General features: G+C 42.9%; 1 protein-coding gene across 1 annotated transcript in view; it reads right to left on the reverse strand.

Moving 5' to 3' along the window:
• Nucleotides 1–13,074, reverse strand: part of CFAP92 (cilia and flagella associated protein 92 (putative)) — a 62,173-nt gene that overhangs the window by 4,828 nt on the left and 44,271 nt on the right. The window contains exons 15-19 of the mRNA XM_087923912.1: nucleotides 11,437–11,601; nucleotides 10,282–10,491; nucleotides 2,761–2,905; nucleotides 1,129–1,286; nucleotides 264–430 (exon numbers count right to left, since the gene is read on the reverse strand). Of these exons, the coding sequence (XP_087780038.1) occupies nucleotides 264–430; nucleotides 1,129–1,286; nucleotides 2,761–2,905; nucleotides 10,282–10,491; nucleotides 11,437–11,601 (845 nt within the window). The remainder of the gene's footprint in view (nucleotides 1–263; nucleotides 431–1,128; nucleotides 1,287–2,760; nucleotides 2,906–10,281; nucleotides 10,492–11,436; nucleotides 11,602–13,074) is intronic.

The following is a 13,074-nucleotide window of genomic DNA, read 5'->3' on the forward strand; positions in this document are numbered from 1 at the left end:
CATCACTGCAGGATCTGGAATATTCAAGATTCATGGTCACCAAGGAAGCCTGGCCTTGGGAGCCTGATCTGAATAGATTACGTGGACATTAGACCAGCACATCTTGCCTTAGATTCTAAATGGGTTACAGAGGAACAAGGTTTAAATTTCTTCTCTTTTGTTGTAGTGATCCCTTGACTAAATCCTTTCTATTTGTAACTCTATTCAAGATCATACACATTCGTTGTTTTTTAACTGATTTACTGATCTGTCGGGTGACACACCTGAAATCTGCTCCTTTCAGAGCTTTAAATGAATCGTGTGCCCTGTCGTAGCACGGAATATTGTGGTTTGATATCAAGCTTCGGTGCATGTCTCCACCAGGAACAAATCCTTTACAGGGACTTCTCTCTCCCATGTTATTATTTAAAACTCCCAGAACTGGAAAAGACTAAAATGAGAAAGATTGGGATTGATAAGAATGCCATTTAATTTACTTTTTCCTTAAGAGCTTTAGCAAAAAAATATGTTAGAAGATTGTAGCTATATAATATATATCAGTAACATCTTTGGATTATTTCAGCAGGCAATGATGATAAAAATATTTTGAATTAAAATTTTGAGCATCCTCACTGGTACTAAGATACAAAATGTTTTGTCAAACACGTGAAATCCATATGCAGCATATTATCCAATATGAGACACAAATAGAGTAGAAACAGATGCTTATAAAAGGTTTGCAATTTTCAGTAACAGATTTTATTTATTAACTTTTTTATACTGCGTATCTCTCCTCTTAAGACAACTCTGGCAGGTTACACATTATAAAAAGATAAATAGAAAAGTTATTTAAAATAGCAATAGCACTAGACTTATATATCACTTTACAGTGCTTCACAGCCCTCTAAGCAGTTTACAGAGTCAGCATATTGCCCCCAACAACTTAGGTCCTCATTTTACCCACCTCAGAAGGATGGAAGGTCGAGTCAACCTTAAGCCTGGTGAGATTTGAACTGCCAAACTGCAGTCAGCTGGCAGTAAGCAGATGTAGCCTGCAGTGCTGCACTCTAATCACTACACAACCATGGCTCAAAATATTAAAATTATGCAATTAAAATTTTAAAACTATACAAAAACCAGGATCTTTACCTGCATCTTCAGAGATAACTTGACTGGTTTATCCTTCAAGAGACCCTGAAGGCGAGCAATTTGACAGCTGGCTTTGGGTCCACTAGATATAAGCTCTGTTGCTGGGCAGCACCGGTGAACTTTCAGTGCAGTATTAAAATACGCTTGTATCGTAGGCTCTTTTGTTCAGATGCGCCAGTTGAACAAGGACACAGGAAAGACATTTTAAGAAGCATATCAATCAGATTACTTACATCTGAATAACAATTCTGTTACTTCATTCAATTCCAATTTAATTTTAATAGAATTTCTGATTTAATTCTGGAATTAGATCTAGAATAAATGTGGGATACTATAAAAATCTAGAAAATAGTAGCAACAGGGCAACATAATACATTAAATGTAAGTATTTCCACATTTAGCCTCATATTCTGCTTCTCATATTTTAATGAACAAACCATAATCTCCTTAAATTAGATAAGAAACCCTAATATAAGAAATTGTATAAAACATTGTAGATCCCTTTACCCCAACGTAAGACTCTTAGGGAAACATTATCTATTCATTCTGATCTTTGTCTATATCAATCTATATCTGTCTGTCTGTCTATCTGTCTCCAGCCAGCCATCTATATCTATATCCATCCATCAACTATCATCTCTCTCTTATCGCCATCTGTTATCATCTATTGTCAACCCTGAAGCTGACCTGACTGAGGCCATTTTGAGACTTCAGTGTTGCCACACTGGAGCTGAGGGAAAGGGGGAAATAGAGATATTTGGGGTTTGTAGCCAAAATAAAATACTTTCTCCTGGGAACCAAGGACATTCCCACAGGTGGTCGGAGAGAGGAGTGAATTTACCAGGCAATTGGACAAAACCTTGACTGGACCATGTGACTAATTGTTTGGGAGAGGAGGAAAACTTTAACTTTTAATTAGGTGAAATTGTTAAATGAATCTGGCTTCCCCATTGACTTTGCTTGTCAGAAGGTCGCAAAAGGGGACCATAGTAACGGTCATAAATATGAACCAGTTGCCAAATATCTTAATTTTAATCACATGTTCATGAAGATGCTGGAAAGGTTGTAACTGTGAAAAGCAGCCATAAGTCACATTTTTCAGTGTCATTACAACTTCAAACAGTCACTAAATAAACTATAGTAAGTCAAGGACAAAATACTAAGCAAAAGCTACCTTTTCCAACTTATCTAGGCCTAAATAAGTTTCTTTGGTGATGTTCAATGTTGGCTGTTCACTAAACTCAGATTAATATAATTAACTTCAGTCAAAACTGACCAGTAAGTACTCTCTGTAATCATATACAGGTAGAGTTCGACTTGCAATAGTTCACTTAGTAACCATTCAAAGTTACAATGCTACTGAAAAAAGTGACTTATGACCCTTTGGGCAAGCAAAGTCAATGGGGAAACCAGGTTATTAATTTATCAATTGCAGTGATTCACTTAACAACTGTGGCAAGAAAGGTTGAGAGATGGGGCAAAACTCATTTAACAACTGTTTCACTTAACAACAGAAATGTTGGGTTCAATTGAGGCCGTAGATCAAGGACTACCTATACCTGATTTGGATTTGTAGACAGATATAACTATTTAAATATCTAGAACCGCCCTGGAATGGAATCGAGTGCCTACCTTCTCTATGAGTGTCAGGAGCTGGGTTTTGAAATACAGGCTTTCGGTAAAGCTCAAAATCAGCATCCCGTTTGTCCCATCTCCATCTATCCCGATCCAGAACTGGCTTCATAAAGTTAGCATTGAAAAAGTTCTCCTGCCATTTCTAAATGAAGTAAGGAAACATAATAAATGTATCTATTTTATTTATATCTTTATTATTTCTACAAATAACTTAAGGGGGCAAACATACTCTAATACTCCTTCCAACTCCTGCTGGCTTTTGAATTAAAAGTCCCATAAATGTCCCAAAATGTGTAAAAAGGTAAAGGTTCCCTCACACATACGTGCTAGTCGTTTCCGGCTCTAGGGGGCAGAGCTCATCTCCATTACAAAGCCGAAGAGCCAGCGCTGTCCGAAGACATCTCTGTGGTCATGTGGCCAGCACGAATAAATGCTGAAGGCACACAGAACGCTGTTACCTTCCCACCAAAGTGATCCCTATTTTTCTACTTGCATTTTTACATGCTTTCAAACTGCTAGGTTGGCAGAAGCTGGGTTACGTTAGCGGGAGCTCACTCTGTTACACTGTACTAGGGATTCGAACCACCGAACTGCCAACCTTTCTGATCAACAAGCTCAGCGTCTTAGCCACTGAACCACCGTGTACATGTACATGATGTACAGCAATATAAAATTTCCCTATTTATCCCATAAAATGTGCTTATTGCCTATTCATTACTATTGTCTTATACCTGCAAAGTGTGTCAGTGACACCAAGCATCTTGAATGCCTTTCAAGTTCAGAAGAGCCTGATTGGTGATTTGAAGCAGCTTAAAATTATTAACTATTTTTCCTTGGCCGTGTGTGTGTGTTTTCAAAAGTTGTTTTTCCTTGCCTCCTCCCTAGGGGGCTAAGAGGGAGTGACTGACCCAAATTTATCCAAACAAAGAGAGACTTAGTAAATGTCCATTGGGCTCTAAATGTTAAAATGCTACATTACATTTAGGGATAATATCAGTCCAAATCAAGCATAACCTGATAAGCACCTGCTGTTGATCAGCTTCTCTGCAGAAATATGCCTTTTAACCTCACAATAAAAAGATCTACCAGTAACATTGGAGTGAGTTTCAAGTCTACATTTAGACTGCAATTAATCTGGCCTGGAACAAATATCAATTCTTGAATTTTCCTCACAGTGTAGCAATGAAGCATGCTGCTTTCCCATGAGCTGTTCAAAGCATCCAGTAGTGGAAGGTGCTTCAGTCTCTGCATGTCTAGGCTGGGCTTAATTTGTGGAACGCTCCTCCTCCTCCACAGGACTCCTCCCCAGCGTTCTCCAGTTTTGGCTCAGCCTCGTGTGAGATAGGCAGTGCTTGTGAGGATTCTTCCTTGGCCGAAACAGGAAAAATTCTTTCCTTGCTAGCAGGTTTGAAAGTTAATCAGCTTGTCTTTAGAATCCTTTAGCCTTCTAATCGCATTGCAATCTCTCGACGTTGGCTCACATTACAGAGATCATTTGCATTACAGGGAAGCGCCAATTCGCACCCCAAAGCAGCAGGAGGCTTCGGCGCTGCTCTGTGCTCCCTCCCCACAACCGATCTTTCTACCCATTCTACCCTGCCATTCCGACAGATTGCCGCAGTTTCTTTTACCCGAAGAGCGGCGTGAGCTCTTCGCTCACAACAGAATCATATCACTTTCCTTCCCCCTCTGAACGCCACTTGGGGTGGAGGATTCAAACGCTTAGTGCCTTCCACCCTTCCCCGCCATTTAGCCTTACAGGAAAAGCCATCGGAGGCTATTCCTTCACACGGCTGGAGTTTGCTGCTGGGGAGCGCGCCAAAAGATTAATGGCCAGAGGCCATTTTTTCTTACAAGACCTCGTGGCCGCATGCCTGTATTCCATTTCGTGCTGTGTGAGGTAACTGTCCCGAGCAGAGGTTCCCTTCAGGAACACTGGGGACCATTATACCCTCGTCTTGGTTTTTTTCTACATTCAAGGCTATCCATACAGTTAAACTGTTGGCTTAACCCTCGCAGCCCAATCAACCCAGTGGCACAACAGCAAGCACCTAGGCCTGTGTCTGCCTGTGGAGGGAAGCTGTTGAAGGCTTCTACCCTTATCAACCTGGGCCTTTAAGGCATTCTCAATTTGGCTGTTTGGTTTCTCAGCATTTAACATCATGCCACTTAATTAATATTCATATACATATTGCCATATATATATATTAGTGGTTATATAATACAACAACAACAATGATAATAATAATAATTTTTTCTTTGGTATAATATTTTAATATCAATAAAATATTATTACTGAGATACAACTCATTATAGATAGATATTATTCAAAAAAAAAAAGAGAGAAAAGGGGGCAATAAAAACATCATCAGGGCAACCAGTCTGTCCTCAGATCAGGCCCCTGGGCGTGCCAACCGCCTTCACAGTATTGCATCGTATAATAAGCATACTGCAATTCCAACTTCAATCAAAATGGCAAACGGTAGCAGCTCTCAAGACCTCATCCTTGAAGGTCAAAGCCAAATCTCAGCACAAACCTAAGCAGGCTAAAGGGAATTCTAAAACTTCAGAAAGGGATGCCATCAGGCGCCATAAAGCTTTACAAAAACAGATAGGTAAGTGCACACGGGAGGCGCACAAGCTCTCACAGGACTTTCCCTCTTCCAGTCCAGGTCTGTCTACCTCTTCCCACCCTCCTCCTCCCCTAGATCTCTCCCTCTCATCCAGGCACAGCTTGGCTCCCCAAGGCCAACAGGCCCAAGTACCTGGGACATCAACCATGCGAAAGGCTCCCGAAGCTACATTCACTCCAACGGCTGCCGGTCTTCATCAGGACGACATTCTTCCAGAGGAAGTTCCAGAGAGGATGAAGGCCTGGATGGAACTGGCAATCCACCAGGGAATCACAGCAGATTTTTAACATGCAGTTATGACCAGGGAACATCCTGTGATCGCTGATTATGATTCCCAATCGCTGAGGTCGTTGACCAGGTCGGAGAAGCACTATACCCAGGTACATTTACAAGAGGAAGTGCCCCTCCAAGGGTCAATTGAGGAGGAGGAGGAGGAAGAAGTGGATCAAATTGATCAAATGGAAGAGATTGAATCAGGATCAATACATGACAGCGAGCTCCTGTCAGAAGCAGACCCCTTAGAAAAGGGAAAGTCTGAGGATGAGGGCTTTATTCCAGAACAACCTGTTTTTACAGGCTTATTCCGCCCACAACTTTTCAGATCTCTCTTGTTTAAGGCAAAAAATATTGCACACCTAAACAAGTCGACCCCTTCTATCACTCCAACTCCTTCGAAAAGAGGGACCAGAAGATCTAATTTTCAACCAACCAGTAGTCGAAGTAGAGGTGATCCCAGTTCCTCCCATGTTTTTGGACCTGGTACAGAAACAGTGGGCCTCTGCAGTGGTGTACCCAGCCCCCACTGGATATGACAGGAAATATTTCAATTTGGCCCGATTTCTCAAAATTATTGAATACTCCCGAGGTAGATGAACCTATAATGGGATTAGCGTCCTCCTCCATTCCCAGTGATGTGGTGGAGACATTAAAGCCGAAGAAAAAACAGGCTGAGCTAGCCCTACCAGAGCCCATCAGTCTGACACGTGGGCCATCAGAGCAGCCACAGCTGCCTCCTTCTTCACCCGTTCTTCTCTCAGATGGCTCCGCCTCTTACGGGAACATGTCCCTAATTCCAACCTTAGAGTGCACCAAGATATTGCTAAACTTATAGCAGCTGCTGAATTCTCAGCTGACGCAACTTATCGTGCAGTTAAGTTTTCAGCCAGGGCCATTACTTCACATGTCACAGTGCGACACTTACTATGGTTAAAACATTGGCAAGCGGATTTCAAGCTGGCTTCATCCCCAATTGTGGGAGACAGACTGTTTGGCCCTTCCCTTGATCCGTTACTAATTGAAACCCGAAACAAAAAGAAAATTCTTCCTTCCCTTTTTCTGAAGTCAGATTCTAGAAACCCTCAGTCCTTTCGGAGGGGATCCTTACGGCCCTTTTATCAGGGATCCTGTTCACCCAGATACCAGAGACCTCCCTCATTCAGACCAGGGCAGCAGCCAGACAGGTCCGACTTTGGCGATAGGAGCAGAAGGGGTGGTCAATGCAAGAGATCCTTTCGGGGAGCAGGAAACAGGTCCTTTCAGCATCCAAGATCCCTGGACCTGACCCCCATTGGCAGACGCCTTAAATTATTCGCGGACCAATGGGACTCCTCAACCTCTGATTCCTGGGTCAGAGACACGATTAGATTTGGCCTTGTGCTGGAGTTTCAATCCACTCCCCCAGATTTTTTCATGTCATGCCTTTTCTCCAGAGACCCGGTTAAACGTAATCTCATGGAAACAGCTATCCAACACCTACTGGACATACGAGCCATCCAGCCAGTAACCACCAACCAACGAGGGCAAGGTTTCTATTCACATCTTTCTGTTGTTCCCAAAAGTTCGGGGGAGTGGAGAGCAATATTGGATCTGAAACATCTCAACCGTTTCTTAGTATATCACAAGTTTAAAATGCACACCCTGTAATCTATCTTACTTGGCATCAGAAAGGATGACGTCCTCACGTCCATAGACCTGATGGAGGCGTACCTACATATTGCTATTCAGCCTTCCCACTATAAATTTCTGATATTCTGTTATAATAACCACCATTTTGAATATGTGGCCCTTCCTTTCGGACTAGCTTCTGCCCCCAGGACCTTCACGAAGGTTCTCGCAGCACTAGCTGCTCATCTCTGTGATATCCCCATATGACTCCAGTGTTATCTTGATGACATCTTGATTTTGTCATCTTCCGCTCATAAAGCAGTCAAAGATACTCAGAACACATTACAATCCCTACAACAACACGGGTTCTCAATAAATTAGAAAAAGAGTCATTTAACACCATCGACTCGGTTAACCCATCTGGGGGCAGTCATAGATATGGTGGAAGGCAAAGTTTACCTGTCACCAGATAGACTAAATAGCATTCAGCAATTAGTCAAGGAGATCAGGGGTCTTAAGAGGGTGTCCCTAGCGGAACTTGTTAGGCAAGATGATCTCATGTATCTCTATCATCCCTTGGGCCCGGCTCCATACTAGATCCCTCCAGTGGTTCCTGCTCCCATACCAGCGCTCCGGCCAAAGCAACTCCAAATACAAGGTCAAGGTACCATCAAAGGTCCTCATCTCTCTCCTCTGGTGGACCAGACCAATCATCAACAGAGGCTGCCTCTTCAAAGAGCCACACAGACTTACCATCACCACTGATGCCAGCCTGTTTGGATGGGGAGCGCACATTCAATCGCTCACAACCCAAGGCCGCTGTTCCGTTATAGAACAGTCATGCAATATAAACTGGCTGGAGCTTCGAGCAGTACACCTGGCTCTCCGCAGCTTCCTTCCACTGGTACGCAATCAGCACATACTAATATTGACCAACAACGTAACAGCCAAAGCTCGCATAAACAAACAGGGGGGCACACAGTCAAAACATCTCATGCGAGAAGTGGAGCGCTTGTGTCATTAAGCGGAGAGCAACCTACTTTCCATCAGAACAAAGCACATTTTGGATCTGTCGAATACACAGGCAGATTGGCTGAGCAGGGCCACGATCGATCAATCGGAGTGGCGCCTCCATCCAACTCTGTTTCAAGAGGTGGTCAGGACATTTGGAAAGCCGGTGGTGGACCTGTTTGCTTCCTCCCTCAACACTCAGCTCCCGAGAGGAGTGGAGAACTTCAATTCACTCCACTGTCGTTGGCCCCCAGGACTTCCGTATGCATTCCCGCCACTTCCACTGGTTCCCAATGTCATCCAGAAACTGCTAGACGAGAAGGCGGAACTACTTCTAGTAGCTCCTTACCGGCCCAGACGGCCTTGGTTTGCAGACCTCCACAGTCTATCTGTATCAGCACCATGGAGAATTCCGCCAGCCAGGGTCTCGCTAACCCAGGGACCCCTTCAACATCCAGACCCTCAATGGTTGCACCTGACTGTCTGGAGATTGAGCGGAGTTGTCTGAAGAACGAAAAGTTTTCCAACAGAGTTATTGCCACTATCCAAGCCGCCAGATGCCCCTCAACAACTCGCATTTACAATGCCACATGGTCCAGTTTCTGCAAATGGTGTACTGAGTCTCGAATTGATCCCATCTCTCAATCTGTGGCTCAAATCCTAGAGTTCTTGCAAGAGGGACTTGACAAGGGATTATCACCTAATACGTTGAAAAGACAGGTGGCGGCCTTGGCGTCAGTTCTCACTTGTGAAGGTCTACTATCTTTTTCCCATCATCCACGCATATGGAGTTTCCTTCGAGGAGCCACAAATTTATGCCCTCCAGTGGTACACCGTTATCCCACCTGGGACCTTAACAAGGTCCTCGTCGCACTCACTAAGGGCCCTTTCGAACTCTTGAAATCGTCAAGTCTCCAATTTCTGACGTATAAAGTAGTTTTCCTTGTAGTGATCACTTCTGCTCGTCGTATTTCGGAGATTGCAGCTTTGTCTATCAGACAAGATCTTTGTGTTTTCCATTCTGACCTGGTGGTCCTTTGTCCTGATCCTACGTTTATACCCAAAATTAACTCGGTTTTTCATAGGGCACAAGAGCTGATACTTCCTAATTTTTGTCCCAGACCATCCCAAGGGTTGGAACTACAATGGCATAGGCTTGATGTGAGGCAAGCATTGCCAATATATATCAACTGCACAGCGGCTTTCAGAAAAACGGAAGCCTTATTTGTGTCGTTTCAGCCCAACACTCAGGGATGCAAGGTCTCACCTTCTACAATAGGCCATTGGCTACGGGCCGCGATAGCGAAAACGTATCAGACTCAATCCTTGCAGGTGCCCAGGGGCATAACCGCTCATTCAACAAGGAGCGCCGCAACACCAGCAGCGTGGGCCACACAGGCACCAATAACTGAAATTTGTCGAGCCGCATCCTGGGCCTCTCCATCGCCATTCATTAGGCATTATAAAATAGATGTGTTTGCATCCGCTGAGGCCTCATTTGGCAGAAGAGTTCTGCAACGGGTCCATGGGGACCAGGAGGAGATTCCAGGCCAGACGGAGTCCCTCCCATAGAACAGGCCAAGCTTTGGTATGTCCCACTACTGGATGCTCTGAACAGCTCATGGGAGAAAGGGCGTTGGTACTTACCTGACATGCCTGTTCTCTTTGAGCTGTGAAGAGCATCCAGCCCCACCCTTTTTCCGTCTGGTGGGGTCCTGTTTCGGCCAAAGAATTGTTAGGGCATTGAGGACGAGGGTGTTTATTTCTCTCGTCTTCACCAAAACTGGGGAACGCTGGGGTGGAGTCCCGTGGAGGAGGAAGAGCGTTCCACAAATTAAGCCCAGCCTAGACATGCAGAGACTGAAGCATCTCCCACTACTGGATACTCTTCACAGCTCAAAGAGAACGGGCGTGTCAGGTAAGTACCAACGCCCTTTCCTAGTAGAACATAAATATGACAAGTTGATAGGAATCTAAAATTTATAATTACCTCTCTTAGTTCAATCACTCGTGCCTCATCAGGCCTACGGGGATGTTTGTTGCAGTCTGCGGTGCTCTTAAATCCAGGATATGAAAACCCTCCAGGATACAACCACAATTTCTTTGATTGTTGAATACGCTCTTTTAATATGCTGTCTTCATCCACTGGGTCAAACATACCTGACAGATATTCATTGTAAGCAAATCTTTTTCCTGGCATCTAAAAAAAGCATATACATATATATAATTATCTATGGTATTCAGCTTTGTTTGGGTATTTTCCCACGTCATTATAGTTGTGCTTTTAAAGATGTAGCAACGTTTCGGCAGAATCTCATCTGCCATCATCAGGCTTCTGTATTGTGTTCGTCTGTGAGTCAGACTTTCATTCTGGCACAGCAGTAGGCTAGCCCCAAATTTAAAACTGAAACGGCTGTGAAAGTCTGACTCACAGACGAACACAATACAGAAGCCTGATGATGGCAGATGAGATTCTGCCGAAACGTTGCTACAAGTTTAAAAGCACAACTATAAGTACGTGGGAAAATACCCAAACAAAGCTGAATACCATACATATAAGTACCGGCGAAAACTTAAGAAAATATGTAATTATAGTTATATATGCACACATACATATTTCGCCCCACCAAACTCCAATGGAATTCATCATAGACCAATGCAGAGAACACCCTTCTCCAACTTGCTGTCATTCATACTAAAATCCTCATTGCTTCTCAACCAACAAAGTCCAAATGTCTAGAGTATAGTACTGGTTCCAACATATCTGGACACTATCATGTTTGGGTGCCTTTGTCTGACTCTGTATTCACTGAAGTAAATTCAAAAACTGTTAACAAAGCTTAACACTTTCACTTTCAAACATGAGGCAGGTAATGGATGAATATGAGTGATCTATTTTTATCTCATCCCCAGAAAACTACTATTCTTTACAATTTTTTAAAGTCACTTTTCTCTCCTCTCTCCTCACTGAGGCAGCCCAAATTTTAAGGACCACTAGAGGCACATCACTATCCACTGCTCTGCTCTCCAATTTGGAATTTCATCCATCCTGGAAAAACATGCCCAGACATTTCGACTTTTCCATGTAGATTTCTTGGGAAAAAACATAAAATAAGTGAATAAAAGACAAATCTTGTTTCCTTGCCTTCGCCATTTCTTGTTGAAGTAGCTTCTTTGCAATTTCAGCTGAATTTAAAGTCTGAGAACTATAGTTAAAGATAGCATTTTCACCAAAAGGGAAAGCTCTGATAGTTCTCGGGATTTCTCTTTCAAGTATTTCATTGAGGAAGTTCACATATTCAATATTAGTCTGAAAGATATATAAACATGTAAAATTATACTAGCTTTGAATGCATTCCTTTCCCTATCCTACGTCTCCCACCCAAAATATATTAACTACTCTGGAAAATGTCAATAATTAGGCTGGCAAATACAGAGCACATTTCAATTAAGCTTTAAAATAGTAAATTAAAATTAAGCCAACTTTCTGAAAGAGGACTTCCTAAGATGCTATCTTAAAGGCAACATTAAAGGCAGGTAACTGAAAAGTAGAAGCCCAATTCTATTTGTGAATGAACGATGTCTTGTTAGCTGCTAGCAGCCAATCACTTTTAGTTAAGATAGCAATTCAGTTGTAATGACGTTAGTTGTGATATCATGTTAGAAGTAAATGGCTAAGTTAAAATAAAAATCACAAACGGTCCTAAAAGCAATTCTTCAAACATTTGCAATAGTTGGATAGTACTTTATAACAGGGGTCCCCAACCCCTCGGACGCAGCCCACTACTGGGACGCAGCCTATTTGAAACCTGGCCACGCAAGTGATGGGCAAGCAGGGGTCATGTGCAAAGGCACTTGCCTTTCACACATCCCTCTTCACACCAGGCTAAGCCGCCAAGGTGGAAAGGTTGGGGGCCGCTGCCTTATAAGACAACTATGCGTGCCTAAGCGATGGAAAGTGCTTCTCTCTTTTAAGCTGGCATCTTATGAATCATCAGGCCTAACATAATTAGGCTAAACACAAAACCTCAGACTTGTTTTCTGAGAAAATACTATTTTCAGGATGCAATTGCTTCCATAACAAACAAAAATATCAGTAGTTTACCCTTCAATTACAGGTAGTCTTCGACTTACAACCACAAATTTATGTTACTAAGTGAAATTTCTTGCCCCATTTTATGACCTTTCTTGCCACAGTTGTTAAGTAAACCACTACAGTTCTTAAGTTAGTAAGACTTTAAGTGAATCTGTTAAGGTGAATCTATCTTTCTCATTGACTTTGCTTGTCAGGTCAAAAAAGATGATCACATGACCCCAGGACTATGCAACGGTCATAAATATGAGTGGGTTGCCAAGCATTCGAATGTTGATCCTGTGATCATTCACACTTATGAAAAATGGTCATAACTCACATTTCAGTGCTGTTATAACTTTGAATGGCCACTAAATGAATAGTTGCACATCAAGGACTGCCTGTAGAAAAATAACTGTGATGACCCTGGGGCGGGGCACAAAGGCAACACAGTCAAATAAGTAAGAATTTTCCCTTTAGTACCTCCAACTTTGCCCCCAATGTCCAGGTTACCTTCGGCTGGAGAAAAAACTGTCCCAAGAACAGTCTTTAAGTGGAGGAAATACAGTCCGAAAACAAAGTACATACAAACTGCAAATAAAAATCCACACAAACCATGCTGCAGTAATTAACTTGACAGGGCAGGAAAAGGAATTGCAGACTTGAAAGCCCAGCAAAACACACACAGTTGGGAAGACGCCAGGAACCCAG

This window comes from Pseudonaja textilis, chromosome 2 (assembly GCF_049901715.1).
Source record: "Pseudonaja textilis isolate UNSWEBS1 chromosome 2, rPseTex1.2, whole genome shotgun sequence".
Classification (NCBI taxonomy): Eukaryota; Metazoa; Chordata; class Lepidosauria; order Squamata; family Elapidae; genus Pseudonaja; species Pseudonaja textilis.